General features: G+C 38.2%; 1 protein-coding gene across 4 annotated transcripts in view; it reads left to right on the top strand.

Annotated features, from left to right (window-relative positions):
• MED14 (mediator complex subunit 14) overlaps positions 1–24,549 on the top strand; it is a 58,773-nt gene extending 34,224 nt beyond the window's left edge. For 3 of the 4 annotated variants that reach the window (XM_065915347.1, XM_065915348.1, XM_065915350.1), the window contains 15 exons: positions 3,223–3,383; positions 3,479–3,625; positions 4,310–4,401; positions 5,142–5,294; positions 5,512–5,781; positions 8,867–9,007; positions 10,545–10,656; positions 13,499–13,630; positions 15,582–15,764; positions 16,640–16,875; positions 18,949–19,128; positions 19,224–19,331; positions 20,656–20,781; positions 21,056–21,248; positions 23,811–24,549. In XM_065915347.1, the coding sequence (XP_065771419.1) occupies positions 3,223–3,383; positions 3,479–3,625; positions 4,310–4,401; positions 5,142–5,294; positions 5,512–5,781; positions 8,867–9,007; positions 10,545–10,656; positions 13,499–13,630; positions 15,582–15,764; positions 16,640–16,875; positions 18,949–19,128; positions 19,224–19,331; positions 20,656–20,781; positions 21,056–21,248; positions 23,811–23,884 (2,308 nt within the window). In that variant the 3' untranslated portion in view covers positions 23,885–24,549. The remainder of the gene's footprint in view (positions 1–3,222; positions 3,384–3,478; positions 3,626–4,309; positions 4,402–5,141; positions 5,295–5,511; positions 5,782–8,866; positions 9,008–10,544; positions 10,657–13,498; positions 13,631–15,581; positions 15,765–16,639; positions 16,876–18,948; positions 19,129–19,223; positions 19,332–20,655; positions 20,782–21,055; positions 21,249–23,810) is intronic. The other variant, XM_065915349.1, reaches the window with a different exon arrangement.
• Positions 24,550–27,130: the final 2,581 nt, after the last annotated feature.

Here is a 27,130-nt window from a genome sequence, read left to right as displayed (position 1 = left end):
GTTGCTGAAAAGGTTCTCACCAGAGTTGTTGGTAGCTTGGACCAGGGCAAGTTCCATAAAGACTTAGGGGATGAAGTCTTTATAAGTGATATTGAAAGTGAGAGAGAGAGTAGAAGGTGGCAGAGATGACTCTTAGTTTTATCTTGGGCAGATGATGGATGGTGGTGGTGTTTATTGAGACACAGGAATGAAGATGTGAGTTTGAAGAGATTTTGCTAAGTTCGAGGTGTTTAGACATCTGTTTGGACAGGCAAGGATGTGTCTCAAGCTCAGGTGACAGGTCTGGGCAGGGGAAATAGATGAGTCACTATCAAGGTGGAAATAATTAAGCTGGGATAGTAACTTAGATCACTGGGGAAAAGTACATGGAGGGAGATGTACAAAGGACTTGGTTCTAAATGACTAGAGGACTAGGGGCCAGTGGATGCTTAGAGGAAAAACTAAGGCAGCATGTGTGATTTATGAGTTGACCAGGTTGGACTTGCAAGCTCAAATGCCATTTTTAAGAGGTCAGCCTTTTTGGTGCAGAAAGCAGTTTTCTTTTTTTGCATTTGTATTATTTCTTAGATGTTGCTTAATAATATAAACCATAGAAGCTTTTTTTATTTATTGAATTCCTCTGTCTGCCAAGACACGGATGACTCTGTAGTTTGAGCCAGCAGGAATCAATTTGTAACCAATTTGTTGCTTGCAAATGAGTTTGTCCTGTAAAAGAGGGGAAGGTGTATGAGGTAGCATGTATTCCACCCACATGTCGTGGTGCTCACTTTAGATAAAGAGTTGAAGAACTAGAAAAGCTGCCCTGCTTGGCTACTGTAATGCCATGTCCACAAAATGGTTTTTTTTTTTTTTTAATTTTACTTTATATTCCACTTTTTACTCATACATATAAGGATTTACATAGCTAGAAGAATCATTTTCTTTACTAATCATGACATGATTGATGGCTAGAGTTAAGGCAAAATTATCTGGAGAAGCATAATTTGTTCTTTTTTTTTTCATTTATTTATGCACAAAATGGTTTCTAGAGAGCGAGCTGGTTTTATAAAAGACATCAAAAGGAAATGTAATACTTTTAGTTTATTTGCCTTTGGTTTTATATTACTTCTGCCTAACATATGGGGTTGTTTCTTTTTACTCTTCTTGACAATTGCAGATTAATAGATGATAACATTTGTGTTCTCTTATTTTTTCATGCTTTTCAGCGATCTTAAAATGTCTGTTCTCAGCATTTTTACTAAAGAAATTTCAGTCCCCTTTCTTCTTGTGCTCAAGAGAATTCATTACAGTCCTTCCCTAGAAAGAAAGCACTTCATATTTTTTGATTTTCATTTTACAGTAATTTTTAAGAAAGTCTTTACTATATCCTGGCTATTGTTTTCTTTATTTAAAACTTAAGAAAATATATAGAAACAGATAAAGAGATCTGTTTGTCTGGTACATGATGTCCATTATTGGGGGTATTTCCTTCATAGATGTGAAGAAGGAAAAAAATAATGTCTAAATATGATTTTATTAAAATCTGGCCTGGATCTAAATATTAAGTAATTGCTTTAATACATTTAATCTTTAGAAACTTTTAAGCTTTTAGTCCTAGGTATTTTCATATTAAGTGGGAATATGAGTAGATACTTCAAAGCTCTAAAACTGAGCACATTTTTCTCCTCTTTGCTAAAGATGTAGTCTGTTCTTGTTCAACTTATCTCCATGAAAATCTGTTGAGCAGGTCTCCTTGCTGTATCTCTGAAAATATCATGGTAAACACTTTAGGCTGCTCTGGTTCATGGACTTGTTGCCTGGTGCAGATTCAGAAGCGCCTTGATCACACCACACAGATGACACAAGTCTCGAGAGCAACCTGCTTGCAGTGCCTGGTTATGAGCTCCTGGTTATGAGCAAACTTTCCACCCTTTTTGCTCTCTTAAATTGTTTATTCTGGGTCAGTGGTTCTCAACCTCAGAACAGTTTTCCCTGCCAGGGGACATTTAGCAGTGTTTGGAGTTATTCTTGGTTATCATCGACTGAGAAGAAGGGGTGGGAGATGCTACTGGCACCTGGTAGATAAGAGGCCAAGGCTGCACAGGATAGCTGCCCCCCAACAACAAAGAATTCTCCCGCCCAGAATGTCAGTATTGCTGACATTGAGGAGTCCTGTTTCAGGTGTTATATCTAAGAGGCCTGAACCAAAATTCCATATTTCTAGTTATATTTGTTGTTTTTTGCCTTAGATTTTAATAATCATTTTATCAAGTCTGACAGTTAACTCCTCTTTCTTTCCTATGAGTTAAAGGATAGTGTGTAATTAAATATTATCTCATTATTTCATCCAGTACTGAAAAAACTGCTAAAATATCTTACCTCATAATGTTTTATGACAAATAAGATAGTTCATAAAGCTGCAAGAGGAGAAGAGATAAATGGGTATTTCAAGACACCAAAGCTAGTACAATCCTCTTGTATATGTGGTATATATAAGAGACAGTATGTATGGTAAATGAGTTGATACATGAATAGGTCCATCACAATGAGTTACCTCTACAGGGGAGGAGGGGAAATAATGAAATAATGAGGCAGGGAGAGATAATGAACCTGAAATTTTGTCATGGCGGTTAGTGATTAAGACTTGGTTTTACTACAAGGAGAAACTAACATATTTGAATACCTACTGAACCAACTACTGTAGGCACTTTATGTTTCATCATGTTTTAAAATCAGTGACCCAGAAGGTAATTATGTATCTTCATTTTATACTTGCGAAACAAATTCAGAGAGAGTGAATGTGGCTGAGCCAGAATTGGGATGCAGGTCCCTGATTCCAAAGCCTTGTCCTTTTCACTAGATCATCCTGCCTTCAAAGTCTGGTCTTACAAATATTTTGTTTTCCTTAACTTTTCCTTGAGGATATCCTAGGTAGATTTCATAGAAAACCAGTATATTTGATTTTCTGAGAAATTGTGATCTTTTCTAATAACAAGATTAAGGACAAAGGCAAACATCACCATTAAAATGAGAGTCCTCATCCATGTTGAAAGGAATGAAAGTGGATTAAATGCTGTTAATTGTTGTGAATTGCTATGAATTGCTTCCTCCTCTTGCAGAAGGTACCTGGTAGTAGAGTTTGAACCAAAGCTCTACTGTGATACCCTGCCTGTCATTGTGTAAATTGTGCTTTTGTCTTTCTGTGATGTGAAGTACATTTCATATGCTATCTTTCATCACCAGAATTCCTCCCTGTAAGGGTGTAAATGAGGAAACCCAAAAGGCTCTGGACCGCTCTCTCCTTGACTGCACTTTCCGATTACAAGGTAGAAATAACCGCACGTGGGTGGCAGAGCTAGTGTTTGCAAATTGTCCACTTAATGGAACTTCTACCAGGGAACAAGGTGAGATGCTTCACACACTTTTGTCTGCATATTTCTATTTGTTTTTTTGGGGTTTTTTATGTATTGATTCCAATTAATGTCTCTTAATCCTGTAGGACCATCCCGGCATGTTTATCTGACATATGAAAACCTGTTGTCTGAACCCGTTGGTGGTAGAAAAGTGGTTGAAATGTTCCTTAATGACTGGAATAGCATTGCACGATTATATGAGTGTGTGTTGGAATTTGCACGTTCTCTACCAGGTACAAGTGATCATCTTCTTGTGGGGGAGGGCAAGTATCCTTCCCTGTCCCAATGCCTTTGGAGGAAGTAAAACATGTACATTGTTAAAAAAAAAAAAAAAATCCTGAGTATATCTAATGAAAAGTTTTCTGTTTTACCTCAGACTTAATTTCTTTCCCCAGGAGACAGCTACTGTTACAATTTGTATATATTCAGAAATGTTTACACATAGGTATACAAGATTATAGTAGTGCTTATTGAGAATTTACTAGGTGCCATAAATGTAATAACCACTTTGCTTGTATTAACTCATTCATTCCTCACAGTAAGCCTATGAGGGAGGTAGTTTACCATTCCTCATGTCACAAATGAAGAAAACAAGTCAGAGACATAAAAGAAACTTGCTGAAGTTCACATAGCTAGTAAAAGACACGGCTGGAATTGGAACCCCTGAATGTGCTTCAGTACATCTCCCCCTCTGCCCAGCCCTGCCCCTGTCAATCCAAATGGAAATTGGAGCCTGCTATTTATGCTGTTGATCTTTTTTTGTTTTCTTTCTCTTTCTTTTTTTAAAACTAAGTTATAAAGAGAGAGACCTTTCTATCTAGGCATATAGTATTACCAAGATCTCTTCTTTTTCACATATATATTTTAAAATGTTGCATGTATAATCTTAAATTCCTTTTTGTTTTCTTTCTGTTTAGACATACCCACTCATCTAAACATTTTCTCAGAAGTTCGTGTTTATAATTACCGAAAACTTATCTTGTGTTATGGAACCACCAAGGGAAGTTCAGTAAGTTTATGAATTACTTAGAACTAAAGTTTCTCTCATAAGTCTTCTTAAAAAATCAAGAAATCAACAGTTACAAAAACTTTCTTGAAATAATTGAGGGTACAAGTAAAAATTAGGGAAAAAATGATATTTTTAAATACTTTGTTATAGTATTTTGTAATGGTTAACTCTTAAAAATTGAAAACAAAAATTATACCCTCTTCGGAGTGTGTATTTTTAAAGAGTTTTGGCAACGTAATGTACTTTTGGTATTTGTGTTTCTTTCTTCACTGATTTCAAATCTACTTAGCAGCGTGATTACTATAATGAAGATTATGTACAAATGGTCTTGAACAATACGGTATGTCTACGCTTTTAGTCACATGATTGTTAACATTATTTGATCCTATATTAATCTTGAAGGTATTCCCCATAATCTGTAGTTCTTATTTTTTCCCCACCCCATATGTAAAGTCCTAGAAATTTAGTATACAAATTTCAGCTAGCTAGTTTCTTTCTGAACTCTTCCACATAAAGTAATATCAGAAATTTAGCAGAAGTGGGCTAACTCACACTCAGTGAATGTACTGATCCATAGTGACAGCACATGTGGAATTTACAGAGTCTAATCTTAACAAGTTGCTTCCCAAAAAGACCTCATTTAGATCTTTGGCATTTTGCCTTAATGTTTAAAGATTATTTTTTCTTCTCCTTGTATCTTTTCCTTTCTTAGTTTCTGAAGCATAATCTTTTTGCTTTAGATTAGTATCCAATGGAATTCCATACATCAGAAATTTCACATTTCTTTGGGAACTGTGGGTCCAAACTCAGGATGCAGTAACTGTCACAATACCATTCTCCATCAGCTTCAAGAAATGTTCAACAAAACACCAAATGTGGTTCAGTTATTACAGGTAATTAACTTTATTTTCTGTTTAAAAATAAGACTCAGTGTGTCATATAAAACTCCTCAAAAAATCATGTGGACTTAACTCATCTTTAATGTTGAAAGTTTTTACAGAATGTGCCAGAAGGAGATTGTCTCATTTGTGCTGATTTTTGCCTTGAAGATTCTGAGGTTTTAGCATCTATACAGAAACTGGCTGCTCTCACTATGTTTGTTCCTTGTAGGTACTGTTTGATACTCAGGCACCATTGAATGCCATCAACAAACTGCCCACTGTGCCAATGTTGGGCTTGACCCAGAGAACCAACACTGCCTACCAGTGCTTCTCCATCCTGCCACAGTCGTCCACCCACATCCGACTGGCCTTCAGGAACATGTATTGCATTGATATATACTGCCGAAGTCGAGGTGTTGTGGCAATACGGGATGGGGCCTATAGTCTTTTTGATAATAGCAAGTTAGTTGAAGGTTTTTATCCTGCACCAGGACTCAAGGTAATGGACTTTAGTGTTGGAGAATTACTAAATATAAATGGGATCCCTAAAACAATTCCTTTAAGAGTGAAATAATGAGGGAAAGCAACGATTTCCTGTTTAAATTTAATGAGTAGCCATGTTACTACTCCGTGCAGTAGTAACTACATCTAGTAGTAATTCATCATCTCTGTAGCTTTATTCTGAAGGAGCTAGAAATTCTGTGCCTATGTATATGAAATGATAAAATGTCCTTTTATTTCCTTACAATGTAATGAGTAAGGTGGAAGGTACTCAAGAGAGTCCTGTTTGCTATTTGGAGTTTCAAGGAACTTTGAAAGTAGCCTTTATCAGTGAATATTGAGAAGCTTTGAGCATCAGTTCAACTGTGATATATTTTTTTTTAAATGTAGAGTCCTAGGCCATAACCCTTGGAGATATTGGTATGATAGCTCAATTGTATGTTCTTATAGTTTAGAGTCTAATAGTTCCAAATGGCTTGTATTGAAAATTAGTCCTACTCTTGCTATTCTCCTACTCTGTACAGCTCTTTCTCATGGTATTCACACCTTTACCTCTAAATATCATTCTTTCATTGCTCTTTGTTGACTTCTTAGTTAAGGACATTATCTGACTCTAATGGAAGAGGAGGTTTTAATTCTTTTTTAGTTCTTTCTTATATGCCCCTTCCCCTTTCCAGGCTACTCTCAGTACACATTTGCCTTCTTTTCCTCCAGCCTTGCATTATGGTTAGGGTAGCAGTTTCAGTTAGATAATTTTTCAGTGTTCACATTATTATGAATATTATAACACTGTTCTACCAAGTTTACTATGATTACTTTTCCTTTCTTGCTCAACATTTTATTTTCCTGGGAATTAACTTTTAAAAATTCATAATTAATTAAAATTACTAGCTCTCTCTGTACTTACCGCTAACAGCCTTAAAGTCTCTGCCATGTATGTAACTCTCCCCTCAGTATGTTCACAAATCGGATACTTTATCAGTTTCATCTTGAAGCCATCTCTTCCACAGTCTCTGACCTCTAAACGCTCCAGACCTTTTGCCTAATTTTGATTTAGGGATCTGCAGAACAGCAGTGAAGTGGGAGAGTCCTTCATTTCTCTTGTGTTGCTTGCCCTGTGACTTGGACCCCACTTCTTTTTCTTGTTTTACTTCATTGTTTTCGTGGAATACTTTACGTTGCTCCCTGGGAGAACCTTGTGTGTTCGCAAGTGTCTTTAGTTAACCTCATCTAGTTGAGGGAGGGGCTTGATATAGAATTCTAGGTTGCAGTCATTTTCTGTAAGAATTTTGAAAGCATTGCTCCATTGTCCTCTAGCTTCTATTGTGACCATTGAGACGTTTAATCCATCCCACTTCTTCAACCTTATGTGAACAAGTGGACTCCTTCAGTCTGGAAACTTTCATCCTTTTGTTCTGGGGAACTTCGTTATGCTATTCCTCAAGTCTTTTTCTTTGTGTTCTCTGTGAGCTCTTTTTGGTACCCCCACTATTCCGATGTCGGGCATCCTGGACATAACCTCTGATTTTCTTATCTTTTCTGTTTTTTATCTTTTTGTTTCTAGGAGATTTCCTCATTTCCCCCCCAATCCTTCTATTTTTGATTTCCATCAAGAATTTTTTTTGCCATCTTTTTAAGAAAAAATTTGAGAGCTCTTTTTATTTCTCAAAGTTCATTTTATGACATCTGTTCTATATGGCTACATTGTCCTCTCTTGAAGGTGAGACTTGTTGACTGTGATCTTCACTGCAGGACGATCTGCTTGGGCCATTTCATTGGGTAACTCCCAGTGTCAGTAGCTTTAGATCTCTTTGTTGGGCCATTGTGAGGACCAGGAGAAGAATATCAGAACTCTGCATAGCTGTTGTGCACTGGCTTCCAATTTTTGGCAAATGAAATAAGAGAAGGAAACTGGTATTCTCAGCATTCATTATGGAAACTTTAATCTTCGTTTTTAATGTGGTACCCCAGCTATCAGTTGATCCTAGAGTCCCCCAAATCAGAGGCCTTCTCTCAAGTGGTAGAGGTCGGCTTCATTCAGTGAGAGGACGGAGGCTCTGGAGGGTTTCACTGTCTCGTAAAGAGACAATCACCCAGTCCTACTGCTTTTAGTCTCTTGCATTCTCATTTCCAGAGGTGTCTGATGCTGTCAGTTCCTGTGTATCTTGGAGATCTGGGTGGAAATAGCTTTGCTTCTTGGCTTTCCCCACTGCTTGCTTAGGAAACGACTTCCTCACATTGGATAGTTCAGTTACCACTCAGCCATCTGCTCTGCAACCTCCTAGAATTTATTGCTGTTTCTCTTATCCCATTCTTTTTGTCTTTGTGACTTTTGCTTAAAAAATTCTTTTAGGAGTTTCAGAGGGGTGTTGAGAGAAGATAAAATGAGTATTGTGAATAATCTATTACCTTTAATTAGAAATCAGACTATGTACCTTTAAAAGCTTTTCAGTAATTCTGATAAGCTTATAATCTATATTTTTGAAGATTGGGAAGGTAGAGGGTATTAAAAAGCATCTGTGATTGAGACACAAATTCTGTTAGCCTCGCCTAATTTTTGATGACATAGTCTATAAAACATACCCTTATCCCATTCTTGATAGTTCAAGACTGTTACATAAAATAAAAAGGAAAAAGATGGCTTAGTTTTTTTTTTCAGTTTTCCTCTTCCATATTTGCTAGCTTAAAAAGTGAGAACTCTCACTAAATAGGAAACTTTCCAAGTCATTGAAGTTGTTTACATGCCTGCCATGCAACTTTTTATTCTTTTCCACATTTCTGATTCAGAAATTAATAAAGTATTTTGACCAGGGTGTACTTCTTTCTTTAACTTCTGTTCACACAACAGCATTTAACTTAGATTTTTTTATTGTTGTGTTTAACCATTTTCCTCAATTTTCCCTCTTTCCTTCAAAACGATGACAGTCTCTTCTAGGTTGGCCTAACAATGGTGGCCATGTGTCAAACTTGTATTTCAGAGATAGACATGATATGCTTGTTTCTGTTAACACATTCTAAATGATTAAGAATATCTTACTAAAGTTAGATAAAATAATCTAAATTTTACCTGTTTATATCCATAGACATTCCTGAATATGTTTGTTGACAGCAATCAGGATGCTCGAAGAAGGTCTGTAAATGAGGACGATAATCCCCCGTCTCCCATTGGAGGAGATATGATGGATTCTTTAATCTCACAACTCCAACCACCACCGCAGCAACAGGTGATGTCTAACTGATATTGCACATGGCATCACATTTGTGTTACTTAACAGGTTCTACAGATGCCTGCACTTCTTTGTTAACAGGCGAGGAGGTCCTTGGTGGACCCAAGATAGCCATATGAAAAATAATGACAAAGGGAGACAGGGGGAGGCTTCTAGTGAAGGGAAGTAAATAGTACCAGAGACAGCATTAACCTTAGACTCACGCACTTAAAATAATTTCGGGTGATCACCCATGTGGTCATAAAAGATGATGTCCAAATGGACAGTAAGCACAGAAAAGGTAAACATTCTCATCGGGCATCACAGAATTATACATTAAAACCATGGTGAGTTAATACCCCATACCCACAAAAATGGTTTTAAGGAAAAAAATTAGTAATCCTTGCCAACATTTGGTATCAAGACCCCTGAAACTCTCACTACTGGAAGGTGTCTAAAATGGTACAGCTACCTTGCAGTGGTGTTTAGCAGTATTCAGGGTGCTAACACTGAACATTATGCATGCCTGTGATTTAACAGTTTTACTTTAGGTATATGCGCAACAGAAATGCAGCTGGAGAACACAAGAATGTTCATAGCAACACTATTTATGCAAAAAATTATAAACAACCCAAATAACCGGCAACAGAAGAATGAGTGAGTGAACTGGAATATACTGAAACACTTCACAGAAAAGAAAAATGCTGTTGCTCCATGCAACAAGACAGTGGTTTTCACTGACAGTGTTGAACAAAAGAAGCCAAACTCTAATGGAGTACATTCAGTATTTATATGAGATGCAAAACCAAGCTTAAGTGATGGAGGTCAGAATACTGCTTACCTTTTGGGAGGTGATAAGAGATTTGGAAGGAGGGAGGCCTCTGGGGTTCTGGTAATGTCCTTCAGTATCTTGACTTATGTGGCAGTTACATTTATAAATCCTCATCATTTGTGTGCTTTGTTGTATGTGACTCATACTCTAGTTAAAAAAATAGACTAGGAAGAATTACGTTGTCCTAGGTTTTTCGTTACTGGAGATGAAGGTGAAGGTGAGTAGGGATCAGGTTGAACTATCATATTTCACTGACTCTAAAATGCCACCAATGTAAGGTGCACTGTTTTTATGTACTGCCTGAAACAGTGCTGCCAGTTAGACTGCAACATTCCATGAATTGGAAGACACACCATAATTTCAGAGATGTTAAAATGTGGGGGGAGTTGATCTTAGAATCAGTGAAATGGTAGATAAATAATACTGATGAATCCGTGATTTGGTAGATAAAATGAACAAAACAAAACATCTTGAGGGATAAAGTAGTGGTACTGCAAGGTCAGGAATGAGGACGTTGCTATTTTTAAAACACTTTGAAAGGTAGCTTTTTAAAATTTGCAATACTGGTGTGAATTTGGGGCATTTTCACACCTCACCTTTCCTATTTGATAACCAGTGACATGTAAATGTTAATTAACATTGTAGCTCTTGATTGGGGAAAGCCATGCCCACATCTGCTACATGGTTGGCCATTTTACCAACAAGGAATTTTCTTCTTTTCAGCCATTTCCAAAGCAGCCAGGATCATCAGGTGCTTATCCTCTTACTTCACCCCCTACATCTTACCACAGCACAGTCAACCAGTCTCCCTCTATGATGCACACACAGTCTCCAGGTAAGATACTAACTCTTCTCTTTGTCATGTTCAACTTTCAGATCCCAAATCGACACACATACAGTGAGAAATCCTACAACATGTAGCCTGAGATTTCAGAGAGAACTGCTTTGCTAGTCTATGGCCAGATATCTGCTATTCATTCATTATTGCAGGGTTGTGAAATCTGTGTTTGTGATTCAGGAGCACTTTTAAAAGGTTTGAATTAAGTGGCAGGGTTGTCACCCAGAACCAGACTCATGGTGCAACTCCAGGAATCACAGCATGGTCTGTGTCACAGCGTGATCTATGTCAGAGGTTGACACACTCAGGCCTGTGGGCCATGTCCTACCCACCACCTGCTTTTGTAAATAGTTTCATTGGAACACAACCACACCCATGTATGTAGTGTGTGTGACTGCTTTCCTGCTGCAATGACTGCTTACAGAAAAGCTCCCTTACAGAAGGAGCTGACATAGCCCCGGTGTATGTGAACGGTGCCCCACCCTCAGAGTCAGGCAGGGCACAGCCTGCTTGTACGAACAAAATGGCTCTGTGGGCAGCCTCATGAAGTGCGATGTAAAAATTGCTGGAGAATGCCAGATTTAGACTTTTAATTGAACTGTTAATTCAGTATGTTAAAACAGTATGTTTTAAGCACTTGCTGTGTGTCTAATGCTGCTGGGTGCTGGGGATTCAGCAGTGAGCCCAATAACAGCCCTGCTCCTCAAGCTTACCCTGCTTACTCAAGCCCCGCTAGCTCAAGCTAGCAAGGAGGACGGGTATGAGATTTGGGGGTAGATGAGCCCTTCCCTCCTCATTGGAGCTGGTGGCACCCCCAGTGAAGACTTGGATCATTGTGTCATTGAAGGTTCCCGAAGGCTGAGCTGGTGGGGGCCTCAGCCCCTGTGAAGTTCCAACAGTAGACAGTGTGGGATCCTAGGGAGGAGCAGCTGGGGAGCAAAGGAGAGAATGGGAAGTGGGGACCCAGTCCCTGAGGGGAGAGGGTTTCTAGGAAACCCCCTGAGGGGAGGGGGTTTCTCAACTCACTCAACCAGTGAGTTGAGACTGGTTTCGAATAGAAGGAGAGATGATTATTTTGAAATAATTACAGTAGCAGACAGTTCTGTAGTGCTTCCTGTGCACCAGGCTCTGTTCTAAGTACTTTACCCATTTAATCTCCACAGCAAACCCGTGGCATAGGTCCTATTATTTCCCATTTAACAGAGGAAAAATTAGCATGGAGAAATTAAGTCACTTGTCCAGGTCACACAGCTAGATATGTCAATAAAGATTAACTAAGTCAATTAACATATTTCTTGAATGTAAATATGTTAATGTTGAATTGATACTGTATTGAACTAATACTGCATTAGGTATTATATAACGTTAAAAATATGAAATTCTCTTAACATAATAGTGGAGAATTTGAAAACTGCTGGTATTGAGGATAATTATGGTAATGTAGCAAGTATTTTAATGTTGCATTCATAGTTTTGGTAGCCATAGTCCCTGCCCTTCGTAATTCTAAATTAAAGTTAGTCCTGTGGCTAAACACCATCCTTAAACTTATGTCTCCCAGTTTTGTATATCTCCATCTAGGCCTCTCCCCTAAATTCGAGTCCTGTTATTTTCCAGCTATCTGTTCAGCATTTCTATGTATCGATAGATGTTTAACCAACATCTGAAACTCAGCACAACTGAAACTAAATTCAACACCCTCCAGCTGTCCCCTATACTGCTGCTCCCATAGACACCCCATTTCAGCAAGTGACAGCTTCTTCCTTCCTGTTACTTGGGCCAAAGCTGTAGGAGTAGTGTTGGACTCCTTTCTCTCATACCCACAGTCAGTCAGTTACCAAATAATGTCAGCTCCATCTTCAGACTTTATCTAGAACCTAACCACTTTTCAGTGTCTTGGCCTTCACCCTTTCCCGAGTCACTATCTTTACCTAGGTAATTGCAGTTACCTCTGACTGGTTTTCCCGCCCCCTGGCCTATAGTCTTACTTTTCAACAGCAGCTAGAATGATCCTTGGGAAACAGCAGTTAGGTCATGACTCCTCTGCTACAAACACTGCAGTGGCTTCCCATCTCTTTCAGGGTAAACCCTAAGTCCTTAAAGCGGCCTACAAGTCCCTGTGAAATCTGGGACCCGCCTCCCACCTCTCTGACCTAATTGTCTTCCATTTCCCCTTCCCCACCTTGCTCACGCTGTTCCAGCCACACTGGCCTCCCCCTGTTACCTTTAACTGCTGCTACTGTTGGGGCCTTTGCACTAGCTCCTCTCTTTGCCTTCAGTGTGTTGTTCCCTGGATATCCTCATGCCTCATCCTTCACTTTATGTCTCAGCCCACATAGCCCCTTCTTGAAGAAGTTGCTCTGTATAAAGAGCAGCACCTACCTCCACCAGCACACGATATATCCCCCTTACCTTGCCCTGTTTTTCTCCATAGCACTTAGCATAACCTGACATATATTTGTCTTTCTCATTATACTGGAAATATAAACTCCCACGAGGGCAAGAATTTTTGTCTCTTGTTAACTGCTGCATCCCAAGTACCTACAACAATGCATGGCATGACATTGATATTCATGCCTTTTTGGTGAATGAGTGAATGAGTGAATAAAAAAGTACACTGCATATATTTTTTTTAAAGCATTAGTCAGTGTAAGAGCTAGAATTGGGGCCCCATGGAATTGATCTCTCTTTTAGTGGTGAAATTGTTCCAGTTTTTCTTTGTGCTACTTCTGGGAGCTTTACTACTTGTTTCTTTAGTCTGTAGATAGTCTTAACCTGGGGTCCTTGGTCAGGACATAATATGTGTCCTGCAAGATCATCTATAATTATTTTCCTTTATTAGGAAATCTGCATGCTGCCAGCTCCCCGAGTGGGGCTTTGAGAGCCCCATCACCAGCATCATTTGTTCCAACTCCTCCCCCATCCTCGCATGGAATCTCAATAGGACCAGGGGCCAGTTTTGCTAGTCCACATGGTGAGTCCATACATAGAAATCGTTAGAGCATAAGAGTTTGATGTGAAAGTAGTTTTTGTGAAACAAAAAAGTTTTTTTGTTTTTTTTTTTTTTTCCGCAAAATTAGCACTTACATATTGGGGAAATAGCAAAAGAAAATATGTTTTTCCTGGCAATTCCCCTGCAGTCCAGTGGTTAGGACTCTGCACTTCCACAGTAGGGGGTGCAGGTTCAAAACTAAGATCCCACATGCTGCGTGGCTCAGCCCAAAAAAGAATGAAAAAACTAGGTTTTTGCTAATAACACCACCAAGAGATCTACCAGTTAGTCTGTCTGCTTTGAACTCTTTCCCCCCTCACATGACCTGTCATGTACCTGCTGCTTGCCTGAATCTCTGTTGCTGTAGCTTGCTCTCTACCCATCTTCTTGTCTCTCTGCTCAAACACCACCCCCTCAAAAAAAATTGGGACCCTATCATATGTATTGCTTTGAGACTTGAATTTTTTAACTCAAAATTTCTATTTTGAATTTATTCAAATAGATAAAGAAGAGGTAGCCAGTCAGGTGTTTCCCTTCCCTTTGACCAAAACCACCTAGTTCCTCTTCCCAAAGGCATTTAGTGCTATTAATTTCTCATGAATTCTTGGAGAGATGTTTTATGTGGAGTGGTCTTTCCCTCTCTTTTATGTACATGGCAGCGTACTGTACACCGTGTTCAGTGCCTTACTTTTGTCACTTAACTATATCGTGAATCCCATGCCAGTTCTGAACATAAAGAGCTTCCTCAGGTTGTACAGCTGGGTAGCACCTGTGATTCTACTCTTTACTATGAATATTTGCAGGAATATTTCTGTTAGTAAAAACTCTATATCATCATACTAATGGCTTCATAGTATCCCCTTGTCTGAGCATACCATGATTTAATTGCTCTCCTAATATGATAACGTTTAGAATGTTTCTAATTTTTCACAACTGAAAGTGGTGTCTTCTCTGCTCACAGGATTATTTCCTTTGGTAAGTTCCTAGAAGTGGAATTGCTGTCTCACAGGGTTTGAGAAATTCTAAAGCTTTTGAAACATTGCAGATTGCTCACCTGAAAGGCTGTGCCAATTTCCTCTAGTATCGTACAAGAATGTCTGTTTTCCTGCATCATTGGCAGCACAGGGTATTGTGATTTTTAAAGAAGTCTCAGTCACTTTGATAAGTAAAAAATGTCATCTTACTGTTCAATGTGTGTTTTTTTTATTATTAGTGAAGTTCTTATGTTCATTAGTCTTTTCATGTCTCTTATTTTACACCTGCTAGTTTATCTTTTGCCTATATTCTTGTGTTTTTTTCTTACCGATTTGTAAGATTAAGTAAGGAACATTTACTCTCTGATATATGGTAGTGTTTTCTCATTTGGTTACAAAGGGCTGTAAACATGTTAAAAGTATCTGGAGGATGAAATTTTAATTTGAGATTGTTCAGGAAGTCACTGCTTTCAAAACTTGATTCTTGGTTCATTTCTTAGTTACTGTGTCTTTTACTAAATAAAATGAAAAATTCCCTCTCTCCAGCCTTCTCTGAATAGATTAAAAACATAATTTGTCAGGGTTAGTTTAAAATAAAAGATTTCTGCCTTTAATGGAGCTTTGAGGTTTTTTTTTCTCTTTATCTTTTCAACCATAGTATTTCCTATGTAGTCTAAAGGAGACTTATGTATTATACATCTTGAACCTTATGTAAAGGTAAATTTTATCCTTTCTCAATATTTTTTTTATGTTTCTAATTCTTGTATCATGTTAAAAAGTACAAAAACTATACCAAGTAGAGATCAAATGTGTCATGTGCATCAGGCTTTAGTGAAATATCTTTCTGAAAGAAAATAATAAAATTATTACTACATAGGGTATAAGCATGTGAATGTTGTCAAATACTTTTCAGGTATTAAAATACAGGTTTTGAAAACCATTTGTTTACTTGTTTGCAGGAACCCTGGACCCTAGTTCTCCATACACTATGGTGTCACCAAGTGGCCGAGGAGGGAACTGGCCAGGGTCTCCTCAAGTGTCTGGCCCCTCACCAGCAACACGCATGCCTGGGATGTCACCAGCCAACCCATCACTACATTCTCCAGTTCCAGATGCTTCTCATTCCCCTCGAGCTGGAACAAGTGAGTGTCATCAACATTTTTATGTGAGCTTTTAGGATAACCAACAAATGACCTATTTTAATCATCCTATCCCATCCTCACATTTGAAAGTCATGACTTAATAAGGATACTTAACAACTTAAACTTTTATACATTTAGTAAGTTGGTTGTAATGATAGTTAATTTGCAAAGTTGGGCAGAAGAAGGGAAATGTTTTCTCCAGAATTGGAGGAGAGTCTTGTACCTCTGTCGTGACTGCTAACTTAGCTGCAGTACTGGACCTTGAAAGATAACCTCAAGGTAACTGGCATAGTTTTGCAGATTAATACAGAAGAATTGTATAGATATGTTCATTAGCTTTTGCCGCATGACTTTGTGGCTTAAAGCAGCAATTATATGTTAGCTTGCCATTCTGCAGGTTGGCAGTTTGGGCTGAGCACAGCTGGATGATCTTCCAGGCTCTGCTGGGCTCACTTGTGCATCTGCGGTTAGCTCCTGGGTTGGTGGGGGTCTGGCTTCTCTCTGCTTTGTGTGGTCTCATACTTAATATGGGCTTGCTCGCCTGGGCTGGAGAGGGTTCCAAGAGAGTGAGTAAAAGCTTAGGCCTACAGCTGGCACAGTGTCACTTCCAGTGCCTTCTGTAGGCCACAGCAAGTGACAGAGTGAGCCCAGAATACAAGTAAAGAAGTAGACATCACTCCTTGAAGGAGTTGCCATAAAGTCACACTGCAAGGGACCTGGCTTCAAGGAGGAAAGTAACTGTAAGGAAGCTTATGTGATTGTTACACCACAAGGAGTAACAACCATACAGATTGCTATATAAAAGCAAAGCTAAACAGGGAACATTTGTATGCATTTGTTTAAAAAGAAAATGATGATGTTTTCCTTCCCCAAAGGTTCCCAAACGATGCCGACAAACATGCCTCCACCTCGTAAACTACCTCAGCGCTCCTGGGCAGCCTCCATCCCTACCATCCTCACTCACAGTGCCTTGAACATCTTGCTGCTGCCCTCTCCAACGCCAGGCCTCGTGCCTGGCCTGGCAGGCAGTTACCTTTGTTCTCCACTTGAGAGATTCCTTGGATCAGTCATCATGAGACGCCACCTTCAAAGAATTATTCAGCAGGAAACGGTATGTGGGTACCTGGTGAATTCCTGGGTGGTGATTGTCAAGTCAAGTGCTCAGATGCCTCCCAGAATAGGATCTGAACTGTTCCCTCACCTCCTTTAACCTGCTTGTTAGAATTACGCTTTCTCCCCACCCTAGCATTGAAAGTGGATCCACTGTTTTCTTTACCTTCTTCATTAACAAGTTGCTTCTTTTAGAATTCGCTGTACTGTGGCTAACATGAACCTGGAGATAGATCTCCACTATACCATGAGACAAGTGTACTCAGGGTCTGATTTGGCAGAGAATAGCACATGAGTAATTACTTGCCTTCTGGAATGCTTCTGCAGGCAGGCTGACTCTGAATCTGTGATCCTAAAGTTATTTCTGATCACAAAAGGATGAAAGCTGCTTTTGTGTGTGTGGAGCCTGTGTGGGCTTCAGTAGTTGTGGTTCCTGGACTTGAGTGCACAGGCGCAATAGTTGTGGCACACGGGCTTAGCTGCTCAGTGACATGTGGGATCTTCCTGGATCAGGGATTGAACCTGTGTCTCCTGAATTGACAGGCTGAGCTACCAGGAAAAAGCCCCGAAAGCTGCTTCATAAATACATGAGCAGTTGAATGGATTTCAAACTCCTGTAGAAAGACTTCTATCCTGTGGTGATAACCATTAGGAAATAGTTCAGAGTTGAGAGCACCAGTTCTAGAATCAGGCTACCTGAGTTTGTAGCCAGGACATGCTGCTGGCTGGTATAAGCTTGGGCAAATTTCTTCACCTTTTTGATAGATAGTAGTATATACCTAATTCCCAGCAGTTGTGGGAATTTGAGATAACTTTATATAAAACCTTTACATAATGTCTTGGTATTCAGTTATATATTATTTATAATAATTATTGTTATTGATACTTATGTTAATGAGGTAGTCAGAATGGTGAATGCTTAAAATAGCCTCTCCACAGATGGCACCAAGCTATTTTGCAACCTTTACATTTGAATTTGAAAGAAATAAGTTTTAACATAAGTTGAATAAATTAGCATTAAAATGGCAATCATCAGACCCCTGATCTAGCCTCACCTCTGCCATGAAGCCTTTGAACCTCGTTTTGCTCATGTGCATAGGGGCCAAGTCCTGCCCTCCATCTGCCTTTGTAAAGTTTTATTGGAACACAGCCACACGCATTCAGTTGCCTATTACCTGTGGCTGCTTTCACCTATGATGGCATCATTGGGTGGTTGCAGCAGAAACCATAGAACTTATATTTACTAATCCTGGGCTAGCATAAAGTCCCAATCCAGATCTAACATTCTGTAATTGAACTTTTTATTCTTTTCTTTTCTAATGGACCATTTTTTGAAATTTATTGTGGACAGTTTTAAGCATATACAGAAGTAGAGAGAATATATAATTCTCTTATACAGTGAACCTGTCTGTTCTCATACCCACCTTCAACAGTGAACTGACACTAATATTATTTCATCTATAACTCCTCCTCTCATGTTGTTTGACAGGAAATTCCTGACATCATTTCATCATAAATATGGTTTCTTTATAATCAGCTATCTAGTTGGTGTCCATATTTCCCAAGTTGTGACAGTTTTTAACCATCTGAATCAGAATGCATACAGATTTTTAAGTCCTTTTTAAATTATAGGTTCCCTCTCTATTTCTCATTAAATAATGTATTTGTTAAAGAAGTCATATCATTTGTCCTCCAGAATTTCTCACCGTCTGGACCTTGGTGATCACATCCCTTTGGAATCACCTGACATGCTCTTTTGACCCCCATATTTTTGTAATGTCGATCAGTCCTGTGGATCTGACTACTGAATTCAGGCTCAAGTTGGTTGTTTTGCAAGAGTATTTGATAGGTGGTATTATGTTCTTCCATCAAGAGACACATAATGTTTGATCACCTCTCTCTCTGCCATGTGGTTAGCAGTTGCTGGTGCTCAAGGCCTAGATACTTTTGTTTTGGAACAGGTCTCAACTTAGTTGTTTTCCTTTTGAAACAATTATCTACTTATAATTACATTTTCTCTTTGATTTACATATTGCCTCATATGTTAATTTGATGCATGCCTCTTGTTTCGCAGCTACAGCTGATAAATTCCAATGAACCCGGGGTGATCATGTTTAAGACTGATGCGCTGAAATGCAGAGTAGCTCTTAGTCCTAAAACCAACCAAACACTTCAGCTAAAAGTGACACCGGAAAATGCAGGACAGTGGAAACCTGACGAACTTCAAGTTTTGGAGAAATTCTTTGAAACAAGAGTATGTGTTTCTTAATGCATAATTTTAACACACTCAGTGAAATAGAATCAAGGTAGAATGAAGAGTAACTTAACTTGCTTTATTTATCCTTGTAGGTTGCAGGACCGCCATTTAAAGCCAATACATTAATAGCTTTCACCAAGCTGTTAGGAGCTCCTACACACATCCTCAGAGACTGTGTGCATATTATGAAGCTAGAGCTGGTAAGTTACAGAGACAGACAAACTTTTCTAGCCAGGTCAATCAGAGGAGGCTGGAGTTGGTGGGAGAGCATATGTTGGTTTTCACCATTAGGTACCTGCATTTTCCTCTTGCATTCTTCTTAATTTTTAACTTAAATTTTATTTGTCTTTGGGTAGGTAATACAATCCTCTTGTATCTTTTGAGTTTAGAATGAGACAGTGGGAAATTTCACATCCGTCCTTGTCCAGCTGTCTAGTCCTCCTCCCCATAGGTAACCTAAGTTACCAGTGACTTCCCTCTTACAAAACCAAATACATTTAATATCTTCTTCCTAAAAAAAAAATCTTCCTGTTTTTAGATCATGAAATAATCCTCCCACGCCTAATACCATTTACTGAAAAAGCTGTCTTCTCTGGGGGAAATTTTTAATGCCTCTTCTGTCCTATGAAAGTATACAATTATATAGCTGGAATCCAGGTGGAAGCCAATTTTATTTTTCCAGTTTTACAATAGTCCTTCATTTTAATGTTTCTAGCATTGCTTCAGGTGACTGTAAATACCTCACTCCTTTTTTCAGTTGGTGTTTTACTGTTAATATTGGGACAGCACTGTCCCTTTGCTAATAGTGTCAGCATTTGGCTTCTGCTCTGATAGGCTATAGGAAACATTATTTATGTTTAAAAAAAATCCGTTTGAGATTTTTTAAAGGAGGAAATATTGTCACTGAAAAAGCTCCAGTAGATATAATTTAAAATGATTAATACAGTTTGACTAGTTGCTTTTAGGGAAGGAGTTGGAAATGAGACTGGGAAGTCTAGACTGGCCCCAGTTAGGAAGTGCCTTGAATGCCAGTGTTGGTACCTAGGTGGCAGGGTGGGGGTGCTTGGGGCAGCATGGATCCCTGCGTGTCACTGAGAATTTGTAAGCTAAAGTAGAACTGTGCTCTAGGACATTTGGCTGGCAGTGGTGTTAAGGGTAGACTGGGAGAGGCAGCCGCCAGAAGGGACCGTTACAGGGGCCATGAGAGAAGTTATGGATCCCTCAGCTCCTTGGCATCAGTGAAAATAGAGAGGCGGGAATGGATGTCAGAGACAACGAGGAAGCAGAACCCACTGGCCTTGGGGATTAATGAAGTGGGAGGAAAGGAAAGGAACATATCTCATAAATCCAGAGCTTGACTCTTCAGTTAGCAACTTCACATGTGTATTTCCTTTGAAAAATGCAGGTTATCAACTTCACGATCTATTGATAAGTGAGTATAAAATTCCAGTTTCAGGATCCTACACTACAGTATAATTTTAAACATTAATATGATTTTATCATGATTTTTTTTTTCCGAAACAGTTTCCTGACCAGGCAACACAGCTAAAATGGAACGTTCAGTTTTGCCTGACGATCCCTCCCAGTGCACCACCAATTGCACCTCCTGGGACACCTGCTGTGGTGCTGAAATCCAAAATGCTATTTTTTGTAAGTACCACCTGGTGTGTATGTGTGAGTTTAGACTTCATGTAATCTTGGTTTCTGTAGTAAGAAATATATTGAACCTGGTAATTGTGTGACATAGTTGCATCTTAATCACATAGTATTTAGTTGTTGGTCATTGTTTTTGTTATATTTAATTTTCTTTTACATGTTGTATCCTTAATCTGAGTAAATGATTGTACCTTTGAATCATTTTCAGTAAGTATTTTGTTTTCTTACTGTGTTTTTATTTTCTTTTGTATGTGTTGTATGTCAACAGCTTCAGCTGACTCAGAAGACATCAGTCCCTCCCCAAGAACCTGTTAGTATTATAGTTCCAATAATTTATGACATGGCTTCAGGTACCACCCAGCAGGCAGACATTCCCAGGCAGCAGAACTCTTCTGTTGCTGCTCCCATGATGGTCAGCAACATTCTGAAGAGGTTTGCAGAGATGAACCCACCACGACAAGGTACATGACCAGTAGATGATATTTTATTGCATATATGTTATAAACGTTCTTCTGAGAGGCCGCCCTTTCTCCCCTCTGCTTCTTCTTACCCACCTCACCCCTCCAATCCTTGTAGTAGAGCTCTGGTTGCCGTGGCCCTCTTAATGTCTGCCTGTCGCTTTCTTCCTTTCTCACTGGCTCTTCAGTTTTGTCCACGTCTCTGCTGCCTGGACTTTATTTTTGTTCATGATTTACTATTAGGACTGACCCAGTTGCTAATGCCAGAAGCTTGTATTTATAGCACACATTGCTACTAAACCCTAGGTTAGGATGATAGAATTTTCCATGGCTGTGAATTCCTGCCCCACCATCAATACCTGCCACTCTGTACATCACCAAGTTGAAATGCATGTTGGTTTCTCATATTTCATGGTTCAGTCATGACTAGAATAATATCATCCAAATTTCTGTATCTCCTAAATGTTTTGTGAAGAATAAAAGCTGATACAAATGGCATCCTGCTTTTTGGGCTTCTTATCTAAGTGTCAGGTGGGTGCAAGTGAACCTTTTCACCAAGTGCACAGTGAAGCTCTCAAACGGAACATTTTCAAGGAGACCAGAATGATTCTGGCATATAAACACAGTCCCTTCAATACTGGAGTAGCCTATGCTTAACCTGGAACTCCTGGCAGTGCTAAATTTTTGGTTATAAAACATAATGCTCAGCAAAGAGAACATACCTTCCATTCTGCTTGTTTCTAACATTAAGGAAATTAAAGTACATTTTGCTTATATCTAATATTAAGGAAGTCCTCTATTATATCTTTCTGTTTAGAATAGTATATGATAACAGAATTCATTTTTTGTAAATGAGGGGAAGTTGTTCTCTGAAACATTTTTTAGTTACCACAGTTTCAAAATTTTATTAGACACAGGATCATGGGAGAAGTTATATTTTCAGCTATTTGTTACCCCATATTGTGTACAAAGACAAGTTCTCACTTAAAGCATAGTTTATAAGGAACGCACTGGGCAGTAGAGAAGGGTGTGCTGCTTTTGTTGTAATGCTTCTTCCACTTCTTATAATTTCCTGCTTTCATCCTTTGACTTATCTCTTCTTTCAGCTCAAAATAGGTCCTTCAGTATCAAAGTTTAAAGCTATCAGCATTTTCAAAGCATGTATTATATTTTCAGTATAACCTTGATCACAAACACCATTCCTTCACAAGCAAATGACTATCATTAATATGTCTCATGGAATTTAAAATTTAAAGGAACAAATGTTTTGATCCTGTTTGGGATCAGGCAAGTTTTTCTCCCTATCAATAATGAAAATGGGTTTTTAAAAAAGAAAAAGATGTAACTTCTTTTATTTAAGAAAGTGTTGAGATATTTTGGGAGTAGTTTTCTTTTATTTGACCTTAGCCTGGTTAAACCTTTGGGGTTTTTTCTTTTGTGTACCTTAATTTGCCAGTGGTTGGAGAGAAGGCTGCAGTGACTTGCACAGGGTCACTGCACATCCTGCTCTTTGCCGGAGGGCCATTATTCAGTTGAAGTCTTTACTTCCCTCACTCTCAGCCTCTCAGCGTTAGACCATGCTCCAGGGAAAGGATCAGGTTTGGGATTTATCATATTTACAACTGGTTTTGGTCAACTGTATTGAACTATTTGTAATTTACATATACAGGAAGTAAGAGGCGCAGGCTCTTTGGTTCTTGGAGCAAAGGGGAAATTGAGAGGATGAATCATTAACCTCCTACAATCCCCCCTCCCCCCACACACAAATCTTGTTTTTGGATTGTTGGTGTGCCATATTTTAGCCTCCCTTCCCTCCTCCCAGACTCATCACTTCCTCCCCTGGTGAAAGAGGAATCACTTTACTTTTATTAATTGATTTTAACATTGAACTCCAGAAGTTGATCAGTTCCTTGAAATCTTGGGGAAAACTCCAATAGATGTCACAGACCTACACTGTCCAGTATAACTGCCACTCTCCAGATTTGGCTATTTAAATTTAAGTTAGTTAAAATCAGATAAAAAGTATAAAATTCAGCTCCTCAGTCACACTGGCTATATTACAAGTACTCAGTAGCCACAGCACACATAGAGAATATTTCTGTCATCACAGAAGATTCTGTTAAGACAATGCTATCACAGGAGTTACCTGGCCTTTAATGTAACAGCAGAAGGATGTCATTGATGTTGTAACTAATGCATAAATATAAAACTAGATCTTTCATTAGATTCAAGAACAGGTCATCAGTAGCCTTGAAGTCCAGCTTCAGAGGCTTATCCAATGCTCCAGTGTTTCTGTAGAGAAACTCGAGGCATATTAGCTTAAATTCACATCTAACTGGGAGTTGCCCAAAATGTCTTCATGATGAAAAAGCCCAAACCAAGTATCATCTAATAAATACCTAACACCAAAGCTTAATCCCCTATAAGCTGTGCAGTTAAAATTTAGTCTTTCGTTTTGATCTTTAAAGTTCTTACTAATTTTAGATTTAACTACCCCTACCCCACCAGTGTGTTATCATCTTTCCTGTATTGCGAATAGCTAATGACCATTTTTCTCTGTTGCAGGTGAATGCACAATATTTGCAGCTGTTCGTGATTTAATGGCTAATCTTACACTGCCCCCTGGTGGGCGTCCATAGACACTATTGTTTTTAAACCAGGAAGGCTGAAAAAGAAACAAAACAACAAAAAAAAATCTGAATTCAGCCTTCAGTTTAAAAAAGAAAAAAGGACTTTTTTGACTTTAAGAGCTAAATATTCTAAACTGGCAAAAATTTTCAGGGTGCACTTCTTTCATCAAAAAGACCATCAATCTTTTGTATAGCTAACTTGTATAGTGTGTTTAAATGGGACACATTTCAAACTAGGTAATACATCAGTGTCCGTTTGCCAGTAATAGGTTTAATATTCTGTTTTATACTATAAAGTTACGGAAATGCCAAACTTGTTTATTTAAGTGTTTTCTTATGTTTTGGGTGTAATAGTCGTTTTTTGGTTTTTGTTTTGTTTTCTAAGGCAGGTCTGTCATTTTTGAATACTGTAAAACTGTGATAAACTTTATATTGAAGCTGTATTTTAATATGACCGCTTTGAATCCTTACATGAAAATGTTCTGGGAGTTGTTATAAACATACCCCAAAGAAGCAATATTTAATAAAACTAGGTTTAAAAAAAAAAGACACAAAAACAGTGACACTCACTTGTGTGTATATCAGCTCTGTAGACTTCTCGGCCTCCCTTTATCTTTAACCTGGTGGGGCCAGTAAGTAATTTCTAATAATATATGTCTGAAATTTGACCAAAACATCTGCTTATTTGTTTCAAGATTAATTTATTTTCTTCAGACATTCCTAACTTGACTGATGGTTAACATTTAGCACCTTGGTTGTCTTTCAGTGTAGGAGTTGGATTAAAAAAAAAAGAACTCAGTCTTTGAGAGGAGACAGTGAGTAGTTCATATTGATCAAAGATTCAAAATAATGCAGTCATTCTCTGCTGAGGATGTGGGAACTTTTCTGTTAGGCAAATGTAGTTTACAGGATACTTCTGCACACAGCATTCATTAGGAAACCAAGAACTTGAATGCTGGACCCTTGCATGAAATTTCTGTGACGTTTCTTTATCTTGAGTAACTTCTTCCCCTTGCCTTCCTCACCAAAACTGGGGTGGTTCTAAACAATCCCAATTTAATTTATTGTCAACAAAATGAGAAAATGTTTTCCTTGGAAGAAACCTGGTACAGTCCACTCAGCTTGAAGAATCCAAGACCCAGGACCTGTCCAGGGTCAAATGGAGGTTCTGTTACTGACCCATCTCAGCAGTTTCTTTGGAGCAATGTGCTGCCTCTCCCAGTCAGTCGAGAACTTTTTTAAGCTTCAAAGAGAATGATCCAAAGCAAAGGTCTTCTGAAGACTTGATGTTATTTGGGAAAGTTTCTTAAATGGTAATACCATGCTGAGTTGTCTGGTCACCGTACTACTGGTTTTCCATGAAATTTTAGATGCTTTGTCTAATTCTACTTTAAGATGATTTGATTGAGCTTCTGTGACTGTCAATTACCAAATTCTAGTTTCAGGCATCTCACTGCAGTTATATCTGTCCTCAGGTTTGCTTGACTCTATTCATTTCTGGTCAGAGTTGAGGCCTTCTTTGCTTTTTCTTCTATGTCTTATTTCTGCCTTCATTTCCTGCTTCTCACCCCCAACTCTGCCACTTTGCGGAAGCAGGTGACTAAACTTGTATCCTTCCCATAACTTAGCTTTTATCCTTCTATATTTGGTTCAACTTACAATGGTAATCATGTCAGTTTGGCAGTCTGAGATTTTATCCAGGGTCAGCCCTTTTCTATTTGGAGTTGAATCCTTTCTTTCATGTAGAAATATACATGTGTATACAAGATATGTATTTTTATCTGCAGGATAATATTGTCTCAAATAATTTTATTAATAGAGTTTCCCTTTTAAGGGTGGTTTTGAAATATTAATTGCATTTTTAACATGATGCATTCAGTGAATACTTTTTTGCTTATGAAACTCATCTCTGAATGCATTGTACAAATCAAAAGTAAGATAGGATTCAGTGAACAGAATTTGGTTTTGATGCTTATTAAAAGTAAATCCATGAATTAGAATTTTGCTATCATACTTGATACTTGGAATTGGTACATACTTTATTACAGCTGGAAAATGCTTAGCATTTGGATCTTAAGTTTCATCACAAGCTATGTCTTTTATCTCTTTTGTTAACCAAGTTCAATCAAAGGGACTGGATACCCATAGGAGTTTTTCCTAATTGATGGTTTGGATTTTTAGTGTGTTTCAATGTGATTATAGTAATTTCAGTAATAAATGAAATTTATACAAGTTTCAGAGAACTAACAACTCTCTAGTTAATTTTCATGAAGATGTTTTGGCGAATAGTCTGGTTTAACCTTGAAGAAATTGGTCCTGATTTGCCACATCTTTTTTCCATCTGCTGAAATGCCATTTCAGAATGTATAAGTATTTTCAGAATTAGGAAGAAAGCAAAAACTTTACCAGAACATACCAAGTTATTAATAGCAAGAGCTGAACCTTTTGTTTGAAAATTAACAATGAGTGAACTAAGTGCAGGCATAAACTAAAATATACATGATTTTGAATTTAAATTCCACTAATAACTTTACTGTGTTGCAGTTAACACAGTAACCTGTAAAGCAAGGATACTAAATGGTTTGTTAGTCATTTTTTGGATCATGGTTGATTTGATAACTTCAAGAAATAAAACTTTGCCACTATAAATTTGTATCCAATTTCAACATAAAAAAGAAATTCCTTTCATGGTTTCTTCCCCAGAAGAAATACCTATTACATTTTACTTTAGTCATTTACTATCATCAAAGTGTTCCTGATATAAAATCATACACAGGAAACTACAAGAGACCTTATATTCAGGTAATTTAAGGAACAGAAAGGAGAAACGTTAATGTATATTTCATTGTATCCTGTGGAATTTCCTTCTTCCTTTGGTTTAATGGGAATGGACACTTTGTCTAAGGAAATGATTTGAAATTTACTTGGGATGAATTTAATATTGAGGTTTTTAAGGAAAAATTAGAGGCTAGCCAGCATTGTGTGCTGCACAATTCCAGGAGACTGATCTGCTCATAATTTTCTATAAATTGCCTCCATTTTCAGGTAGCCAATGAATTGTTAAAATATCTTCCCCAGGAATGACTGCCTGAAAGGGCACATTTAGGTCAATATAAAATAATAATATTTACTGAAAGCTTACTATTTCCAGGCACTATTCTAACTATTTCAGTGTCTTACTTGTCACAACCACCCAACAGGGTAGGCCTCCTTTTTCTGCTGAGTAAACTGAGGTCCAGAGGAATGAAGTAATTT

This window comes from Muntiacus reevesi, chromosome X, assembly GCF_963930625.1.
Source record: "Muntiacus reevesi chromosome X, mMunRee1.1, whole genome shotgun sequence".
In the NCBI taxonomy this organism is placed as follows: Eukaryota; Metazoa; Chordata; class Mammalia; order Artiodactyla; family Cervidae; genus Muntiacus; species Muntiacus reevesi.
The sequence above is the reverse complement of the archived record's forward strand: the minus strand, read 5'-3'. Positions and strand labels throughout refer to the sequence as shown.